Source organism: Dryobates pubescens, chromosome 11 (assembly GCF_014839835.1).
Source record: "Dryobates pubescens isolate bDryPub1 chromosome 11, bDryPub1.pri, whole genome shotgun sequence".
Lineage (NCBI taxonomy): Eukaryota > Metazoa > Chordata > Aves > Piciformes > Picidae > Dryobates > Dryobates pubescens.
Window position 1 is genome coordinate 33,376,333 of NC_071622.1, and position 20,711 is coordinate 33,397,043.

Sequence of the window (20,711 nt, forward strand, 5' to 3'; positions counted from 1 at the left end):
AGGAGTTAGTTGTTGGGTTAAAAGTAGAAAGGCTTCAAGCAGTTGAGGCACAGTCTGTTCTGATATTGCTTCAAGAGAATAATAAGGGTGGCAAGAACACGAATGAAACCATTCTTACTTAAAATTACTGTGTGAGGGGTATTAAAATCAGCTGAAGAGTGTTATCACAGGACTGCAGTCAGCCTGAACACTCTCAGAACACATGTTCTGAGCTCATAAACTCAGCACCACTTTCTGTCTTAACTAACAGCTTTTAAGAACACGTGGAGCTGTTGGAACAGACGGATCCATTACTTGACTTTGACACTCTGAGCGCCTGTATTCCTGAAATGGGCATTCAAGGTCTATCCTTTGACACTCTGAGTGCCTGTATTCCTGAAACAGGCATTCAAGGTCTATACTTTAAAATAGATACAAATTTCCAAGTGGATCTAACAGTATTCAAGTTCAGTGAAGATAAATTAAGCCAATTAAGCTGGGCAGTCTCAGTCCCACTGAATGCTGATTAGTGTGCCAATTAGACACAGGCTGCATTTTGTACTGCAACTAGAAAGTCTTCCAATGATTTTTATCTCTTAACTACTAATCTTCTTGCCCTTTAAAACATTAAAGATATCTTCTAGGGACTTGTGTACACACTGAAGGAATTCTTTACCATTCCTAGTTGGGTAAGAGGAAACGTTACAACCTATCCAATCGTCATGTACCTGATACCCTACTCCAAAGCCATCAGCCACCACTGGGCCAAAGCCTCCCAGCTGCACAGCTGGGCTCACCAGTGTGCTTGTGGAGAGGATGTTGTGGTTAAGCCGAGCGTAGGCTTGGTCTTGATAGAACTCAGGCAGTGCAATCCCTGTGGATGAGGCCACGTTGCGCAAGCCGAAGAGATGCCGGTCAAATCCCTGACCTGTTAAAACAAAACAAGCATTAGAGGGCTGACTAATTCTGGGGGAAGGAAGCTCACTTAGTTTGCCATCCCCTTGTTGTTCAGCCATAGAAGGTGTCTGTAGAACTGGGCTTTACTTTCACATCAGCAGGTATTCTTTTTCAGATCCCACACATTCTGCACTTCCAATGCAGGTATCCTTGGCAACAGGGGCTTGCTCCTTTACTGCCAGCCTCAGCCAGCAATCATCAGAGTAAACTGAAGCACAGTGTTATCAGACCATTTTAATAATGCATTGCATTCTTTTATTTAGCTGAACATAGCCAAGTTGTTTCAAACAGAGAAAGGCTCTCCTAAGATGTAGGAATCTAAAGAGGAAGAGAACCTTGCACCAACAACAGAAGCCAGTTTTAGACTGGGGGGTGATGCTCTACAGTCAGTTTTACTGAAACAATGCAAGTTATGCTTCTGGGAAGGGGCAATTCAAATGAAAGCACTTATACCAGGAGTAGCACAACCAAAGAGTCAGTTTGATTTTGAAGCTGTTAAAGCCTTTATGCCCTGCAGTGATAAGACAGTAACTCCTCAGGCATAAACACCAAGTCCTTACTTGCCTTGGGGAGTACAACATGCACTAAGGAGTTACCAAATCTACAAACAGCCCAGCTGCTCTCAGGACAAAAACTAACCTGGAGAAAACTCTCCACACATTACCAGTGAAGTGGTAAGCGTAGAGGCATTCTCCTCCATCAAGAAATGAGCCAAGAGAATGAATTTTGAACTGCAGCCCTCTGCTCTGTTTTTCATGAAGTTTACATTAACATTACCCTTCCATCAGAATTAAATTAATTAGGTCTCAGGTACACTTTCACAACACCCTTAAGACACTTCTGTGCCAAAGCAAGAGTGTTAGACACACTGCAACTCACCCATAGCCGCTTCCTTTGTCAAACGCCCGTGGTATTTGGAGCACTCCTCTACCAACTTCTGAAGCTCTTCGGTGCTGTGCTTGGACAGCCCCCTGACAAAAGCTTCTGAGCACTTCTTTGTATGCACAGAGGCAGGACGAATGGTTTCCGTACGACCGTGTTTGAAAGCTGCAGTGCTACAGGACTCGTAGGTAGCCACAGTCTGATTGTACTGTCGAAGGAAAGCCATCTGGAAGGCAAGCTGAGCCACAGCATCTGGGCTCACCTTCTTCTGCTTCAGAAGGTCCTTGCCTCCTTCATGGAACTGAATCAGATTGAGAGACAGGGACTCTACAGTGGCATCAAATTTCTGTTTGGCTTTGGTAATTCCTCCTTTTAAGGCATCATTCAGCTTAAAGTCAAGTTTCTGCACTGCTCTAGAGGAGTCCACTGAAGCAGGCTGGGACTGGGGGCTGATGGCTGGTGTCTGGGTGCTATCTTTAAAAACCTCATTCTGGAACCTGAGCACAGCCACACCATCTCCCCAGGAATGTTCAAAATTAACTCCTGCTGTGCCATCCTTCGTTATGATGAGATTAAAGGATTTGTCGTACCAGCGGTTAGCACCATCTCCGTGCAACATAGTGTGGGACAAGTGCACAAAGTCTTTAACAGGAAAATCATCTAAGCTTAAACAGAACACAGCAGAGTCTACTTTTTGAAGAGCTTCTTCATTGCCATTCTCCAGGAGCTGCTTTCTCAGCAATGCCCACGTATCTCGGTTTTCACTGGAGAGGTAGCCAAGAGGGAAGGCTGGGGCTGGACTGTTGTCACTAAGGATGTATTTCAAGTGTGCTTGTATTTCTGAAGGCTTCAGCATATTTCCATCTCTATCAATGACATCAAATACATAAAAATTCCCATTTCTCAGTACTAACAAATGCTTTGCTTTTTCATCTGTGTACAGCTCATCTCTGTTGAGCTTGGGCAGACGAGTAGAATTGAAAAGCCTGAAGTACTGAGACATATCCAGGGGGTATGCATTGACCATGTAGGCACCAAACCACGAAATTGAAGAAGGCACAAATCTGATAATGTTTTTAAAGAGCTGAGTGTCACTTTTTTCTGGGTTGAGGTGAAAGACCTCTGGTTCAAGATAACCAGCCCTGAAGGTCTTCATGAAACGTATAGCAGAAACAGTCATGTTGGTAGCTCTTATGAGCTGATCGTTATATTCAGGTTTTGGATCAGGATTAAAAGACATAAATGCATTAAAATTCAAAACAACAGGTTCACGTGCTTTTAGGTACATGTCAAACCAGGGACCTGAAAATACAGAGTTGAGAAACAGGTCAGAACATAAAAGCAGCTTACTGGGTCAGCCCAGAGGATCCCCGTCTCCAATGTTCATGAACAAACACCTACTGAAGTGCAACCGAACAAGGTACACATAAGCAGTAATCCCCCCAGGGACTCTCCCAAGCTCCAGTTATGAACAAAGGTACTGTTGGCTAATTGTAAAAACATTGTGTTTGGAGTAATCCACACCAAGTGTCAATCACATTAGCAATGAGGGCAAATTTCCATGTTTTCTGTCTGGCTCTGTGATAAGCCACAACGCCCACGACATACAATGCAGTTCCCCAGCACCGTCTTTGGCTGCACACCTCACATTTGGAGTGGAGCATGCCTTTGTCTTAAACTATTGATTTCTGCAACTCTCTATCACCCAGGACATGCTTCTTTTCAGACAACCTTTATTTCTGTTCCAGTGTTTCTCTACGTGTGCTGTCTTGCATTTCCACCTCCTTCCTGTTTCTGTCACTGAAACGATCAGCACAGGGCACAACCTCCTGACACTGACGCATGACCACCCATCCCTCAAGCCAGCAAAAAGCCAACCTTTGACTGGACCTCACAGGTATTCTCCCAGTGCCAGAACATACTTTGGAAGCAGAATTACATTTGACACCCATAGGTCTTCTGGGCAGTCTGTCAACGTATCAAAAAGCATGAATGTGACCCAAAGGTTTTGTGCTTGCCAAAACCAAGGGGATCAGTAACAGCTTTAAAGGGCAGTCACACCTTTACACCTGCCTCTGAGCAAATGAAAATCCAGAGAGTAGAGGCAGAGGAGGGCGATTTAAAGCAGGTTCTATTACATCATTATCAGCTTCAAACCACGCTCTGGTATTGCACACCAGAGATGCAGACCAAGGACACAAGTGCACACCAACTTCATTTCAAGGCAGCTGAGGTACTAACAAGCCTGGAGCAGTCCCAAGTTGAAGCTGTTGGCTGAGCTGTAAAAGGGCAATGGGTAACTCAATGACCTAAGTTACAATTTCATTTCAGGTCCTCACAGATGAGTAACTTGCATTCATCTGGTTCTAAACCCACACCTGTCATCATCACGTAGCTGCTTACCTTTGGACTTGGAAGTCCAGGGTGGAGGCAACTATACATACTTTCAGAAACCAATTTCAAGCAGAACAGGTCTTTTGTAAGGTCTAATAAAGAATAATAACTAACCAAAAAAGGAATGCAAACATCCTACAGCTCACAGACAAAAAGCAGCATGCTGGCTAGCACACACACACCATAAGGCACCAGTTTAAAAGAGGTGTTGTTCAAAGTGAATGGCAAGTAAAGGGTAACAAACCAAACAGCAGCTGTGCTGAATTCATCTGGGTTTCTCTGCAGTATCTGTGGTAGCCAACACCCTTATAGGTCATCTCAACAGAAAGCAGGGCAGAAGTATATTCACTGAGCACCATGCAAACTTCTGTAGCTGTTTCAATATTTCCACCTCTATTGCTTCCCATACTTTCAAAAGCAGACACTTTTATTTGGGAGTCAGTGGCAGCAACAATAAGGAATAATAATTAAAAAGCCCCAAACTATATGTATACTCTCCCTCTTATAATTAGTTTTTTATTCTCACCTTCCTCTTTGTCTCTCCTTTTCCTTTGCTCTTTACAAGAAAAGGGTTTCATAGTTTCAAGAGGGCTTTTTTGAAGACCATAGCACTGACCACTTCACTGCCCAAAGCTTAGCCATACGCTCTGAAGCCCTCCCCACAGTTCACTTTTCATGCTGGTAGCAATGTGAAATGATCTGAGAATGACTGCTGTACTTTCCTGAAGGGAGTTACCAGTTAAGCTCCTCTGTTAACCTAAATACAGAGCAATACAAAACCTCACAAATATTAATTTCATAACTCAAATTTAAATGCAGTAGCTCATGGAAAACAAAAAGCTTCTACAGTATCAATCTATCCAGAATTCTAGTACATGAAAGTTAGATAGTGGGCATTCTTCCCACCAGAGACTCAGATTTTGCTCTAGTACAGCCACAGGCAGCATTCACAGCATGTAATTCCAAGTTTATGGAGCAGAAAACAAGTTTCAGCCTATTTTAACTGCAATATTAGGAACTTATCTACCTATGCACAGACTCCTTCTATACCCAGTTGGCCAACGTACCTGTGATGTAACTAGTGTGCTTGTTCTGATTGTCCTGGGCAACCAGTTTCTCATGCAGCTCCCTTCCAATCCCCTTTTCAAAGTGATGAGCAAGTTCTTCAGTTTTTCTACAGCAACCAGTAAAAGAGTCAAAATGCTGTCACAAGCTGTACTTTTTATCTGTAACACAGGGCTTAGAAGCAGCCCAGAACACTGCAATATGAGTATCTTGTCTGTCCATACCTGAACTGGTCATCATTTAAAAGTGGTTTCTGAGCATTCAGGTATCTCCTAATTGTATCTTCTAGCTTTGGAACTGGCAATCTGAAGGAAGAGGAACAGAGAGAGACACACACTCTGTGAGCAATGGTACTAATGAAGCCTGAGTTTCTCACACAGTTGTCCCTCTTTGCCTCCCCTCTTCCCTATCCTTCCTTCAATCTCACTTTACCCAAACTGCTGAGAAGTTGTTTGTGGGAGTAAAAAGCAAATGGTGGGCATAAGTCAGCGTAAGGTGTTTGGAAAGCCAGGTGAAATATCAACTTGACTCCAGGGAATGCAGTGACATGAAGCGCTGCAAGGAGCAGCAGGGATACAGGTGGAAGGCTTAGAATTCAGCAGCCACCCTGCGCCGGGGCTCACCTCACTGCCGGGTGCTGAACATGCTGCCTACTCTCCCTTGCTCCCCTTAGTATAAAGTAATTTTACTACATCAGCGAAGGTTACTTTGCAACCTGAAGAGAGTGGGCTTACAGTCATATTTACTCTTAAAACCCCAGAATCGTTCCCCTCCGCTGTGATTTCGGTAGAGCACACACAAGAAGCGAGCAGCCCGAGCGCGGCAATATGCAAACGGAACGGGGCTCTCCTCTGCCCTCTCCTCACCGCCGCCACCCCAGACCGGACGGCCCCACACGGCCACCAGCCGCCACCGACCTCTACCCGCGGCCCCCCGCATCCCAGCCCACCGGCTGCCTGGGGCGGCCGCCCCGGGGTCTGGCGGTGCCGCTCGCTCCCCAGAGGACGCTCGCTCCCGGCCTTGCCCCGGCACCGGCCCGGCGGCGCCTCAGGAAGGCCGCGGGGCGGACGGACCCGTCGGCCAAGGGGGCCGGCTGGGACAGCAGGGAGCGTGGCCGCGGCCCGCCGTACCTGGGCAGGCTCTTCTGGTAGTGCATGGTGGGCACGACGCTGCGGTGCAGGTACTCGGCAGCCGCGCTGCTGTAGCCCCGCCGCCAGCGCGCCGCTGCCCCCCGCCGCCGCAGCAGCAGCAGCCGCGCCGCCATGATGCCCGCGCGTCACAGGCCGCCAGGAGCCGCCCGCCTGCCGCCGCTCCGCTGGCCCGGGCCGGAGGGAGCGGCCGCTGCGACCCGCGGCGCTGCCGCTGCAGGCTGCGCTCCGCCCGCTGCTGCCGAGCGCCCAGCCCCGTTCGGGATGAGCTCGCAACGCCCCGCGGCGGGGCGGAGGCGGCCGCGGAGCGTTCGGATCGGCGCGTTCGCATCGGCGCGTCGGAGAACTGGGGCTGGATCTCCGATGTATACCCCGCGACCCTACAGGCTTCCCTGAGTCCTCCCCTGCCCGGGTGGGCCTCGGGCGGCGTCGGCTCCTCCGCTCTACACGGGCGAAAAGTCGCCGCTGTAAAACCGAGGGGCCAGCTGTAAGGGAGGGCAGCCGGCGTGGCCGCGTGGCCTGGCTGCGGGAAGCCTTTCTCACTGTCAGTTCATTTGGGGAGCACATTGGGTGCACCCTATCGAGGCAGAAGTTACCTGGATATTAGAATATCCATATTAGAATATGGATATTCAATATTAGTGCAGCCTCCCCCCGCATTTCCTGTGATCCTCTTGTGACAGTGCTTTGTTCAACGTAAAGACTCCACATACATACGTTTCTCCTGTGTTTGGTGTGTGCCCATGTATCTTACGGCAGAGTATTCAGATCCTGCCTCCCCAAGGAACCGCTTCATGCATGTCACAACAAACACTGCATTACAGGATAAAATACTGCAAACACAGGATTTGGTTGTACTGCATGGAATATTTTCCATAGAAACACTGAATAATAAACTGACCCAGAAGCAGAGAATAGTTTGGGTTGGAAGGGACCTTCAAGATCATCTAGTTCCAACCCCCTGCAATGGTAAGAAATGGTGGCACAGTGAACAGTCCCAGTGGTGTATTTTTATCAGATGCTCACTAGCATGAAAATCAGCACTGGGATTGAATGCGGACACAGCAAAGGAAAGCAATCCCTATGGCTTAGTCTGATAATCCTCTGAAAGTAAATTGGCCCTACTCTAATCAACATAGTGGTTGGAAGAAAAGTGAAATCATTTCACTTGCAAGATAACAAACGCCAAATTCCATCTGTCCTGGCATGCTTCAGTATAAAGCTATTTTCTGTTCAACATGTGTCACTTATGCTACTCATTCAGCCTTTTTTGCATCCCAAAACTGAAGAACACAAGCCTGCTTCAATTAATGAAGTGCAGTTTCACCTAGCTTGCCCTGTTGTGATAGTCCATCTCAGAATGTTACCTGCTCTGCCCTTTAGGAAAACTGCAGTGGCATTGCCTTTACCTGTATGAATGCATGGCTCGCACTATGCCCTTACTCGTTTTGGGTGTCCAGACCCCAAACTGGGGAGATCAAGAAGTGCTCTCAGACACCATCTTTCTCCCAGGAGTGTCACTTTGTTTTGAACCAGTCTTGTTTTAGAAATACTACTGCATTCTGTTCTAATTTTCCAGAGCCCCCTAATCTTCTTCCAGGCTCTTAATGATGTAGTTGATAATAGGATTGTTGGTATTAATTTGGAACAATAATGCCAGCTGCTTGCTTGGTGGCTATTGGTAGAGGGGTGACCTTGCAGGTCAGCTGAGCAGAGCTGGAAGTGCTTTGATCTGATCTATACGGAGCTAGATCTGTCTACTCGGGCAAGAGGAGCAAGTGAATTCTCTCTCCATGGGATGCTGATTCTTCTCCAGAGAGCAGGGAGGACAGCATGGCGGTGGCTTTGGATGCAATCCTCGCTCGGATCAAGGATGTTTTTAAAAGGAATGGTTTGCTTATTCTCTCGGTGCTGTCAGTCACCATTGGCTGTCTTCTTGGCTTCTTCCTGAGGACGAGGCGGCTCTCCCAGCAGGTAAGCACGGCACAGGAGGGTGTCACTGTAGCGAACATACTGTGCTTATGTAACCACAGCCAGAGCAACTTGGGCAACTTCAGAGTGGACTTCTGAAGCTGGAGAGCATGTGTGTGTCTTTGGTACCTTTGTTTAATTGCACCTGATTGTTAATCTGCACTTCTTGGGGGTCTTTTCCCACCTTCTCAAACAATAGGTTTATGAGAGATTCTGGTCTTTAAGACACTAACCAAGTCTAGCATAAGCACATTGTCATGTTGCAACTATGCCTGATGATGGTGGGTGTTTAAGCTGCATGCAATGTAGCAACTAATAGAGAGCTGTTAGAACTGGTAATGTGTCATTGGATGTGTTCATTGTGTTCATTGGATTTTATGTTCCTTTGGAACATCTGCCTTTAAAGAAACCCCTGGGAATGTTTTTCATCACTAGGTGTAGAGGGGCACAGATACGAATATTACTCCAATGGTATTATTTTGTGTTAATAAAATGGAGATTTCCCATCCTTAGCAGACCATGTTTTTAAAATCACTTGGGGATTCCTCCCCCAGAGTACTTCAGCTAAGCTCTTTGTAGGTATCATTTCTTTCTGCTGTATTAGTTGGACAAAGCAGAGAGGGTAACAGGTGTTGCCAAATGTGTTGTCTGAGCACAAAGTATGAATATCGGTTTAAAAGTATGGCACTTGGTAACTAAATGAAAACAATTCTCTGAATACCTTTTGTGTCCAAGCAGCAGCTTCATAAACATCCAGGAGAACACAAAAATGCAGAATGAAAAGATTATTCAGGGCAGCCTATTAACAGCAGCCCCAGAGGATGGCATATTTAGTGCTTGTCTTCCTTTGTAATGGAACGAACAATGCAGTGTGTTTGCTGAATTCCAACACAGTATGTAGTGTAATTAGTTTTAAAATGACCTTTTAAAGCCTCCTGTGTTTGCCACCTCATACACCAAAAGTTGCAGGTTCTCCCAGTGTTAGCTCTAGCAGCACTCATGAAGACAGATAGTCTTTGTCTCAAAACAATAAGAATCTCTCCATGTATTTCTAGGAAATTAGTTACTTCCAGTTCCCTGGTGAGTTACTGATGAGGATGCTGAAAATGTTGATTCTCCCACTGGTTGTTTCAAGGTAAGTGAGGACAATAATTGTCCTAATGGTTTGGAATTTTCTTAAATGACAAAATCATCCCCACTGCTTTAGCTTTAACTTTAACTGAATGAGTGTCAAAGTGTCAGAGGCATTGCTGCCCACTGTACATTTGCAGTTATGGTGGGGCTATGAAGAAGGCTTTTAGTCAACAGCATCATTTCCACAACACCTCACAGAAGTATTATTTGCTAAAAAAAATAATGGGGGGTGTTTTTTCAATGATATTTTCTTCCTTCCTTGTAATGGGAGGACTTTTTTTCCCTCAAGCTAACAAGAAGTTAAAGATATGGAATAAACAGCCCACCTTATCTTAAAGCCTCCCTTAAATCTAAACAATTGAAATAATATCCTATACAAGTATCATGAAACCACCCTTAGTTTAGACTCTGCTGCAGAATTTGGAGAGGTGTGCTGTAGCTTGATGAAGACTGCCTCCAGTGAACTAGTAATACATGCTTGGCTTCAGCTGGAAGTGTTCCCTTAGTATAATAATGGCAGAACCTTTAATGGTGACACTCCATCTGCAGCAGAATGAATGGTCTAGATCCTGGTACTGATGGATGGGGCATGGTTGCTGCCTTTGCAGTGGATGGGCATAACTTAGGAAGGGGTTTTCTTCAGTTTGACTGTATTCCAATGGCTTAAGTCACAAAAAGATACCAGTTGGGTGGCCAAAAGCTCTCTCATGTGCCCAGGATATAGGAGAGATGGACAGTAACAAAGCTAACTTTACCAGATGTGGGCGAAAAGTCTTGCAATACTTGGTGCCTTTCCTTGGAAGCCTCAGTTTCTGGAACCTCATACCCTCATCTTCCATTTTTAGGGCTTGAAATTGCTGTATGGTGCTGAAAATTAACATGGTCCTGCACTAAGGGTATTTGTAAATCATATACCTTTACATCAGCCTTCTCAGTTTTTCACAGAATGGAGCTGAGTCGTGGTGCCTTGTGCCTACAGCTGGCCATATGATCAGAGACTCACACCTGCTTCTGTCCCATGCAGCTAGAGAACATCAAAACAGAACAGATAAGAGATCTTTTTGAGAGTTGGAAGAAGAGTTTTCCAAGGAAAATTAGACTCTCATGTGAGGAAGTGACGTGGTAAGGAGGACAGAACAGGGTTGTAGCCCTTGCTCTTGAATCATGTGCTCTTCCCTAACAGGAATGGTTCTTTACATCCTTTTGTGGTCTTTAAGAGATGTCAGGAGGGAATTGCTGCTATGGCACAGCTTGTGCTACCTCTGGGTTACCTACAGAAGTGTCAGGAGTGAATCTCTGAGCTGCACTGTTACTGATGCACTCCATCCTCTGAGAAAGAAATAAAACTTTGCAGATCTTCAAAGGAATTAACTCTCCTTGAGCCTGTCTCCCTGGTTAACAAACTATCCAGCACTTGCTATTGCAAACTGAAATTCCAGGGGTTTACAGGAAAAAAACATACTGCAGATGTAATTGCATTCTTGTCCTCCTTGGGTTTTTACAAGCAACACAGCATCTCCCACATATGTATTTAAAAAAAAAACCTGTAAAGCAATGCTCTGGGATTTTTTTACTCATCTGTATGCACATTTAAACTGAATTTCTGTCTGGCTTTTGGAATTCCCAACTTGTCCTGCAGGAGCAATGGCACTTAAATGATCTTTTAAATTACTCGCTATCCTTGTTTACAAAAGTCAGGGGTACAGCACCATAAAAAGAGCATTAAATCTTACCCTCCTGGTTGGTTTAATGCCAGTTTTCATAAAGAAAAGGTGAGCTGGGACAGCTAAAAGAGGCTCAAAATGCCCTGCCTCCAAATCCAGAGTCCATCTTGAAGCATTTTAGAAGTAAAAGGTGGCAAGCGCGTGGCTCAGCAGACTAGAAAAACTTGCACAAATGCAGCCTTCAGCAGAAATAGCTGAAACTTTGTACTAGCTCTCTTTTGGCATGATAGTTACAGAGTTAAAACCAGGACTGTACAGATTGTATCCATTGGAAATGAGAAGCTGTGGACATGGGCAGGTGTCTCTGAGCAGTGTTTTTTTAAGTTCCTTGAATGCAGAAGAAATCAGTCAGCTACCACCAGCCACTAGCCTGCCACTTTGAGCCCTGCATGAGCTTTTGTTTTTGTTGTGACATGGACCTTCCTTAAGGGTGGGGACTGATACTATTGCAGCTACCTAATCACATAAACAAGCTTCAGAGCACTATACAATGACTCTAAAACAAGTATCTCTTTATTGCCCCCAACCTCTGCCTGAGATTTAGCCCTGCTTGTACCTAGGAGCATCCCCTGTGTGTTGCGTGTAGAGTTTGCTCTTCTCTGTAATGAGAACAAGCACCCATACAGCAAAGGGTGCCACTTCTATTAGCAAGAAAAAAATAACCATCAGGCAATCATCTGACAGTTTGTTTCTGCCCTGGGAGATGGAGGGTTACAAAATCCAGTTTTAGACCCTGTAGTCACCAGATGTGCACCTAATGATATGTATAAACATTGGACACTGGGTTTAGACCCAGGAGAGCTCGGAGAAAACAGGGCCCCAGTCTGAATTCATAGTTACACACCCAAGCTCAGCACTTAGGTAAGGGGATAGAATCATAAAATTGTCAGGGTTGGAAGGGACCTCAAGGATCATCTAGTTCCAACCCTCCTGCCATGGGCAGAAATGCCTCATGCTAGATCAGGTTGCTCAGTGCCATATCCAGCCTGGCCTTAAAAACCTCCAGGGATGAGGCTTCCACCACCTCCCTGGGCAACCTGTTCCAGTGCCTCGCCACCCTCGTGATAAAGGAAATACAAGTAAGAATAGAATAGAATAGAATAGAATAGAATAGAATAGAATAGAATAGAATAGAATAGAATAGAATAGAATAACCAAGTTGGAAAATACCTTTGAGATCATCGAGTCCAACACTATCTAATCAATTAAACCATGGCACCAAGTGCCCAATCCAGTCTCTTCCTAAACACCTCCAGTGATGGTGAAGAACTTCTTTCTAATATCCAATCTGAATCTACCCATTTCTAGTTTTGCTCCATTCCTCCCAGTCCTATCACTACCTGACTCCCTAAAAAGTCCCTCCCCAGCTTTCTTGTAGCTCCCTTCACATACTGGAAGGCCACAACAAGGTCTCCTTGGAGCCTTCTCTTCTCCAGACTGAAGAGCCCCCAACTCTCTCAATCTGTCTTCATAGGGGATATCCTTAACAAGCCAGAAAGATTTGCTGCAGGAGATCTAAAGTTCCTAGATTCTCTCTGGGGAAGAGGTTTTGTTTGATAACTGCAATGCAAACAATGTATTTTCTCTATCTCAGGATTTCAAACAGGCACATACACACATACGTGGCATGACAGAGATGAAACTCAGTACATCCTGCCCTGAGTCCTCTGAAATGCTTAAAAAGCCAAGGCGCCAGGCCTTCAGACAGACATATGCTGATCAGCTGGCCCAAGGTGCTCAGGTTCGGTGCACCACTTTTGCTTCCACTTAGTGCGTGCGGAGGCTCGGGCTGCGCTGCAGCCTGTGGCCAGCAGATGGCGATGCCGGGCAGACCGAATTGCCGGAGCGTTTGCGAGTGCTCAGGCAGGACCTGGGTGTCTGGTGGCACTTACCCAGACAGCAAATTCAGCTCTCCATACCTGTTCGAAATGCAGAGGTGCTGTGTGTCTGGTGACATCATAGAATCAGAGAATTGTCAGGGTTGGAAGGGACCTCAAGGATCAGCTAGTTGAAACCCTCCTGCCATGGGCAGGGACACCTCACACTACATCAGGTTGCTCACAGCCACATCCAGCCTACCCTTAAAAACCTCCAGGGATTAGTCTTCTACCACCTCCCTGGGCAACCTGTTCCAGTGTCTCACCACCCTCATGGGGAAGAACTTCTTCCTAACATCCAATCTGAGTCTACCCATTTCTAGTTTTCTTTCATTCCTCCTAATCCTATCACTCCCTGACACCCTGAAAGGTCCCTCCTCAGCTTTCTTGTAGCCCCCTTCAGATACTGGAAGGCTACAATGAGGTCCCCTCAGAGCCTTCTCTTCTCCATACTGAACAGCCCCAACTCTCTCAGTCTGTCTTCATAGCCCTCTGATCATCCTCATTGCCCTTCTCTGGACACATTCCAGCATATCCAGATCCTTCCTGTAACAGGGGCTCCAGAACTGGGCATAGCACTCCAGGTGGGGTCTCACCAGAGCAGAGTAGAGGGGGAGAATCACCTCCCTCCACCTGCTGGCTATGCTTCTCTTGATGCAGCCCAGGATGTGATTGGCTTTCTGGGCTGCAACCACATGCTGGTGGCTGATGTTGCTGTCCCTACCTGTTCAAAATGCAGAGGTGTTGTTTGTCTGGTGACACCCCAGAGAGCAAATTCAGCTCTCCCTACCTGTTTGAAATGCAGAGGTGCCAGTGAGCTCACAGGGGAGGAGGAGGTCTGGCGCCCAGCATGCTGAAGTGCCCTGGGCTGGCCAAACCACTATGGGCACCACATCTTGAAAGGTGTGTGCTGCAGATCTGTAAGGCAGGCTGGAGAAGAGGCAGGGCTTGCAGCCCCTGGTTCTCATACAAGGTAGTGCTAGAAACTCACAGATTCTTTATTTCCTGTGTTCAGCCATATAGTTTCACTGACCTTACAGGACTTAACTCTCTCTTTTTGAGCCTTGAACCCCTTCTGAGTAACCTGAGAGAAAAAACGCTGTTGTCATTGTATGTCTACCTATGTATGTAACAGAAAATTGCATCTTTTCTTTCACCCTCCTTGTTTATATCTTCAGCTCTTACAACAGACTGGTTATCCTTTACTAAAAGCAGTCTGGTTTGGTTAAGCTTAGGATATTGTTTTCAGTTTTGGGCACCTCAATCCAAGAGAGATGTGGAGGTGCTGGAGCCAGTGCAGAGGAGGGCAAGGAAGCTGGGGAAGGGCCTGGAGAATAACTCGGATGAAGAGCAACTGAAGGAGCTGGGGATGGTTAGTTTGGAAATGAGGAGGCTGAGGGGAGACCTCATGGCTCTCTACAACTACCTGAAAGGACATTGCAGAGAGGTTGGTGCTGGTCTCTTCTCACAGGTCATTAGTGATAGAACAAGAGGGAATGGCATCAAGCTGCGATTGGATAGGTTTAGACTGGACATTAGGAAAAAAATTTTGCCCTGCAGCTCAGGCACTGGAATGTGCTGCCCAGGGAAGGGGTTGAGTCACCAAGCCTGGATGTGTTTGGATGTGGTGCTTGGAGATATGGTTTAGGAGTGAACCTTGTTGAGTAGGGTTATCAGTTGGACTTGGTGATCCTGGGGGTCATTTCCAACCTGAAGGTTTCTGTGATTCTGTGAATTATTGCCTTTTGTATCTATTGATCATTGACCATTTTATATACAGTTAAGAAACAAAGACTAGCAGAAATTTGATCATTTTCCATGCAGGGAATCTGTGAAAGAAAGTTTGTTCCCTGTGTAGGCAAAGCTAAATAACTCTTTTGACCTCTGGTTTTGAAATCATAAAGCTTGTTCCTCTGAACATGCTGTGCCTGACACAAGAAAGTGTCTGCTAATAACATTTTTTTACTTATTTCAAGTCTCCTTTGGGGGCAGTAATAAATCTTTGTTACTACTGGGGTTTGTTGCTGAGTTAAACACGCTGTGCTAAATATAGAAGTGTCTTTCTTTAAGGGGATTCCTGTCCATGATGCCATCAGTTTGGTAATCCCTTATCCTTCTGCTCAGATTCCTGAGTGTGTCATTCTTACTCATACTGTTAAAGCCTTGTATTTCATTGCAAACTACTTCATTACAGGACACATAATTGTCTTTCACAGCTTTCTGGTTTTAAGAAGGGGTTGGCGTTTTAACAACCCTCTCCTGAAGAACATCGCTCCATCTCTTCTGATGGAACTCTGTCCTTCAGCTACACTGTGCCATACCAAATGTTGCCTCTCAGGACTCGGGAGTTACATTTGAAGAGCTGCCAAGTGTATAAAGTGTGCACGAAGATGTGGGGATGCTCCGGGTGCAAGCAGATGTGAACCCCCTTAAGGGCAGCAGCCAAAGTGGGCAGGCTGGTGGCAGATCCCGGCCGGAAGCGGCAGAGCCGCATTAGTGCGGCTTTGCGCCCAGGCTCCTGCGAAGGGCTAATGTGGCTCTGTGGCTTCCGGAGCAGCCCTGGCAGCTCAGAGCGCAGGCAGAGCGAGTTCATGGCTGGCTGCAGCTGGCTGTGCAGGCAGCCCCTAAATAACTTCTCAGCATCAGCATATTCCCTGGGAGTTTGGGGCTGGTTCAAAACACGCTGTGGGCAAGCTGTGTCAGGTACTGGTCTGCTTGCTTTCAGCTGAAGGTGGGACTGGTAAAAGACAGCAACTGGAGGCTGTTTGTCTCTTTTACTGCTTACCTTTTGTTAGGGGTGTAAAATGTGAACCCCTCAGAGGCCAGTACTGAAATTTGCAGTCAAAATCTTCTACTATGATCATAAGTCAGTGCCCTAGTGAGAACACACCTGGAGTATCTTGTCCAGTTTTGGGCTCCCCAGTTCAAGCGAGACAAAGACCTGCTGGAGAGAGTCCAACAGAGAGCCACGAGGATGATTAGGGGGCTTGAGCATCTCCTCTATGAAGAGAGACTGAGATCTGGGGCTGTTTATTTTTGAGAAGGCTGAGCAGGGATCTGATCAATGTCTATAAATATCTGAGGGGTGGGTGTCAAGTGGAGGGGGCCAAGCTCTTTTTAGTGGTGCACAGTGATAAGACAATGGAGCAATGGATACAAGCTTGAACACAGAAAGTTTCACCTCAACACGTGAAGAAACTTCTTTCCAGTGAGGGTGATGGAGCACTGGAACTGGCTGCCCGTGGGGGTTGTAGAGTCTCCTCCTCTGGAGACTTTCAAAACCCACCTGGATGCATTCCTGCGCAGACTACCCTGGGTGATCCTGCTTTGGCAGGGGGGTTGGACTCAATGATCTCTGGAGGTCCCTTCCAACCTTCTGTGAAATAATGTCTATGCAGCAGGAAATTGCAGGTCTCTAAAAGGCTCTGAAATCTATCTTTTTGCTTACTTATCATTAAATCTGAATCAAGAGAAGAGCCAAAGTTAATTCACTGAATAATAATGGCTTTGTGCGAATGACAAGATGTGCTGGGCTAGTTCTCCTAATTCACCCCTGGTACTGAGAGAGACTTTCTGTGTTGTCTTGACAAATTTACATAATTTAACTGAAGACCACGTGGAAAAACATAGGCAGCATAAGCTCCTGGTCAGTTCTGGCTTAGTCTTTTCTGCTGTGTAGGAGTTAAACTATTCCCTCTGGTCATTCTTTCCTAGATAGCAGCTTGTGCAGCTGCCAAACTGGGGCGTACTCAAGGGGAATCAAATTTATGTTCTATGTTATTTAGTGAGGTGTTGAGGAGCCTACAGCTCTCTGAGAAGCCTGCTCAGAACAGTGTTTTATAAGGTGCCAAAGCAGCTGTGTTTTCACCTAGGATTAAATAACACTTGGAAACACAGAGGTTTTTCTTCATATTGGTAGGCTCTGGATTTTTCCCTCTATTTCACCTCTGTTAACTTGCCAATAGAAAAATATTGGCACTCAGGGACAGGTGAAACAACCTCTGCTGGGTTAGTATGAGAAAACCTGTGGGGTACTTGAATGATAAGGCTAGAGTGTGCATGATGTCCCATTTCTCAACTGCCTGTCATGGGTAGCACTATAATAGAAGTAATAATAAATTCTTTTCACCTCAGTGAGAACAAGCTGTTAGCCCTTTCCTGGGATATGTGATCTACAGCTTTGATTGTGGAGACAGTCTAGAGATGTGTTTTAAGGAGGTAACTACAGAGGATAAGTATATTTACTTTCAGAGTGAAAAGGAAAACTGTACATGGAGGTAACTAAAAGAGAAGCATTACCCAGCAGCAAGAGTAGGTCAGAGAACAATCTCACTTGACACCACTATGGTACTTTAAATTATCCATAGCACTATTATATTGAAGAACTAAAGGCAGATTATCCCTAAAATTCCCCAAAGGATGTTTTAAGATTGCTTGAGACTGTAAAGGAAAATTCTGTTCTACCTTCTTAGGAAACCTTATTAAGGATCCCTCCTCCTCCATGCCTCAGACATCATCAGCAACTTCCCTGTGTTGCCATCTGTAACATCACTATTGTTCATAGTCCTTTGAGAGCTCTGAAACCATGCCTCACAAGGAAACAGCAGTGATAGAATAGAATAGAATAGAATAGAATAGAATAGAATAGAATAGAATAGAATAGAATAGACCAGGTTGGAAGAGACCCTCAAGATAATCGTGTCCAACCCATCAACCAATCCAGCCCACCTAAACAACTAAACCATGGCACCAAGCACCCCATCAAGTCTCCTCCTGAACACCTCCAATGGCAGCCCATTCCAATGGGCAATCACTCTCTCTGTATAGAACTTCTTCCTAACATCCAGCCTAAACCTCCCCTGGCGCAGCCTGAGACTGTGTCCTCTTGTTCTGGTGCTGGCTGCCTGGGAGAAGAGACCAACCTCTGCCTGTCTACAACCTCCCTTCAGGTAGTTGTAGAGAGCAATAAGGTCACCCCTGAGCCTCTTCTTCTCCAGGCTAAGCAACCCCAGCTCCCTCAGCCTCTCCTCATAGGGCTTGTGTTCCAAACCCCTCCCCAGCTTTGTTGCCCTTCTCTGGACATGTTCCAGCAAGTCAACATCCTTCCTAAAGTGATGTTAGGCTTGAGGGGCTGGATGGATTCCCTCTGTTTCCTTAGGAGAGGAACATGTATGAATTATAAACAGCCAAATAAATCTGACATTTGTTATAATCCAAATTTGTTTCAAGTCCTTTTACCTTTTTCTTAATCTAGGAAAACGTGAAAGAACTGGCAGAACAAAACCAAATGAAGCATTATGAAGAGTCTTGGCTCTTTCCCCAGCTGTGAAGCTGCACATTCATATGTAACAGATAATTTGCTTTCATTTGCATCCTGACCTTTGAATGTAGGATTTTATTTATTTATTTATTTAACTCAAAACAGCTGAAGTCAAGAAGCCAGCCTGAATTCTGCATGAGCTGTGCAGCAGTGGCTCAGATCCCCTTTATCAGTCAGGGATCAAAGGTTGCTGTTCATGCCCTCCAACATTCAAAGCTGTAGCACAGCAGGCTCATGTATTGGGCTATTTGGGAGGAAGCAGTGACAGGGCGTTTGTTGGACATCAGTCTCCACTGTGTGCTGTACAAAATCCTGCCTTGCTTGCTTTAGTCCATAAAGCCAGATTTCCTACTGCACACATCATGCACAGTGCATGATGTCAGTTTCTGGCAGGACTTTTGCTATGTGTGTCAGTTTGTCGTGAACAGTTACAACTGTTGGAGAATAAGGAAAAGATCTCAACATTCTGGGTAAAAAAGAACTTACTGTTTTCTAAAGCCTTATTTAACAAGCAGAGGAAAGCTGCCTGTTCTGATGTACTGGAAATGTAGATTGGGAGGTTATGGATTTCACTTTCTTTTCCAGCAGCCTAGCTGTAAAGTTAAACACAATCACTGCAAACACTGTATAGCTAGCAGTGAGATCTTCATTGCTCTCTACAACTGCCTGAAAGGATGTTGTAGAGAGGCTGGTGCTGGTCTCTTCTCACAGGTCATTAGTGATAGAACAAGAGGGAATGGCCTCAAGCTGTGACTGGGGAGGTGTAGACTGGACAGTAGGAAAAGTTTTTTGCCTGCATGAGGTCAGGGATTGGAATGTGCTGCCCAGGGAGGTGGTGGAATCACCAACCCTGGATGCGTTTAAAGGTGGTTTGGATGTAGTGCTTGGCGATATGGTTTAGGGGTGAACCTTGTAGAGTAGGGTTCTGGGTTGGACTTGGTGATCCTGAGGTTCTTTCCCAACCTGAATGTTTCTGTGATTCTGTGATATTGCTTAGTGTTTGAAGATTAAGATCCTAACACCTTTGAGCTTCCACTGTGTAGTAAAATAGCTACACTCTGAAGCTCTCTGCAAAGCTAATTCCCATTTCAGGTGCTGTTTACAGCTGGCATTCTAACCCATGCAGAAATTGCTGCAGCAGTCCTGTTTGTAGGACAGCAGCCACCTTTTGTGTTTGGTGGGCTCTGAGTTTTGACACTATTGCATTTACATCAAGATGCCTACACTTAAAAAATGCTGTTTGTTGTTACTTGATTTTCAAAGGAAACTTCCAGAACAAAACTTGACATTAGGGAGCATTCCACTGACTACATGTCATCATAGAATCACTAAGGCTGGAAAAGACCTTTCAGATCATTGAGTCCAACCATAACCCAAATACCATGGCCATTAAACTATATCCTGAAGCACCACAGCTACATGCTTCTTCAACACCTCCAGGGGTATCATGATAATTGTTTAGTTGTGTTGAGATGAGCAGAAGCCTGTTAGTACACCAGCAGTCTGGATAAAATCCCTGGAGACCCTCAATCACAGAATCACAGAATTAACCAGGTTGGAAAAGACCTTCAAGGTCATCAAGTCCAACCTATCACCCAACACCATCTAACCAACTAAACAATGGCACTAAGTGCCTCATCCAGTCTCTTTTTAAACATTTCCTGGGATGGCAACTCTACCACCTCCCTGGGCAGCACATTCCAATGGCCAATCTCTCTGTATAGAATTTCTTCCTCACATCCAGCCCAAACCTCCCCTGGTGCAGCTTGAGACTGTGTCCTCTTGTTCTGTCACTGGTTACCTGGGAGAAGAGACCGACCCCCACCGGGCTATGACCTCCCTTCAGATAGTTGTAGGCAGCAATAGGTCTCCCCTGAGCCTCCTCTTCCCGGCCTTGCTGCTCTTCTCTGGACACGTTCCAGCCTCTCATCTTTCTTAAACTGAGGAGCCCAGAACTGGACACAGGACTCAAGGTGTGGCCTAACCAGTGCTGAGTACAGGGGCACAATGACTTCCCTACTCCTGCTGGCCACAGTATTCCTGATGCAGGCCAGGATGCCATTGGCCTTCTTGGCCACCTGGGCACACTGCTGGCTCATGTTCAGCTGCTGTCGACCAGTAACCTCAGGTCCCACTCTGCCTGGCTGCTCTCCAGCCACTCTGACCCCAGCCTGTAGCACTGCATGGAGTTCTTGTGGCCAAAGTGTAGAACCCAGCACTTAGACTTGTTCAATTTCATGCCCTGGGACTCTGCCCATCT

The 20,711-nt window shown here is 45.9% G+C and overlaps 2 protein-coding genes across 2 annotated transcripts in view; one reads left to right on the forward strand and one right to left on the reverse strand.

Annotated features, from left to right (window-relative positions):
- Positions 1-75: 75 nt before the first annotated feature.
- On the reverse strand, positions 76-6,633 carry CPT2 (carnitine palmitoyltransferase 2). The gene is made up of 5 exons (XM_054165729.1): positions 6,408-6,633; positions 5,502-5,582; positions 5,280-5,386; positions 1,816-3,120; positions 76-907 (listed from the first exon to the last, which is right to left on the reverse strand). The coding sequence occupies exons 1-5, from the start codon at positions 6,539-6,541 to the stop codon at positions 576-578; spliced, it is 1,959 nt and encodes a 652-aa protein (XP_054021704.1). The 5' UTR covers positions 6,542-6,633; the 3' UTR covers positions 76-575.
- Positions 6,634-7,941: 1,308 nt separating this feature from the next.
- SLC1A7 (solute carrier family 1 member 7) overlaps positions 7,942-20,711 on the forward strand; it is a 67,913-nt gene continuing 55,143 nt past the window's right edge. The window contains exons 1-2 of the mRNA XM_009908041.2: positions 7,942-8,399; positions 9,452-9,531. Of these exons, the coding sequence (XP_009906343.1) occupies positions 8,259-8,399; positions 9,452-9,531 (221 nt within the window). The 5' untranslated portion in view covers positions 7,942-8,258. The remainder of the gene's footprint in view (positions 8,400-9,451; positions 9,532-20,711) is intronic.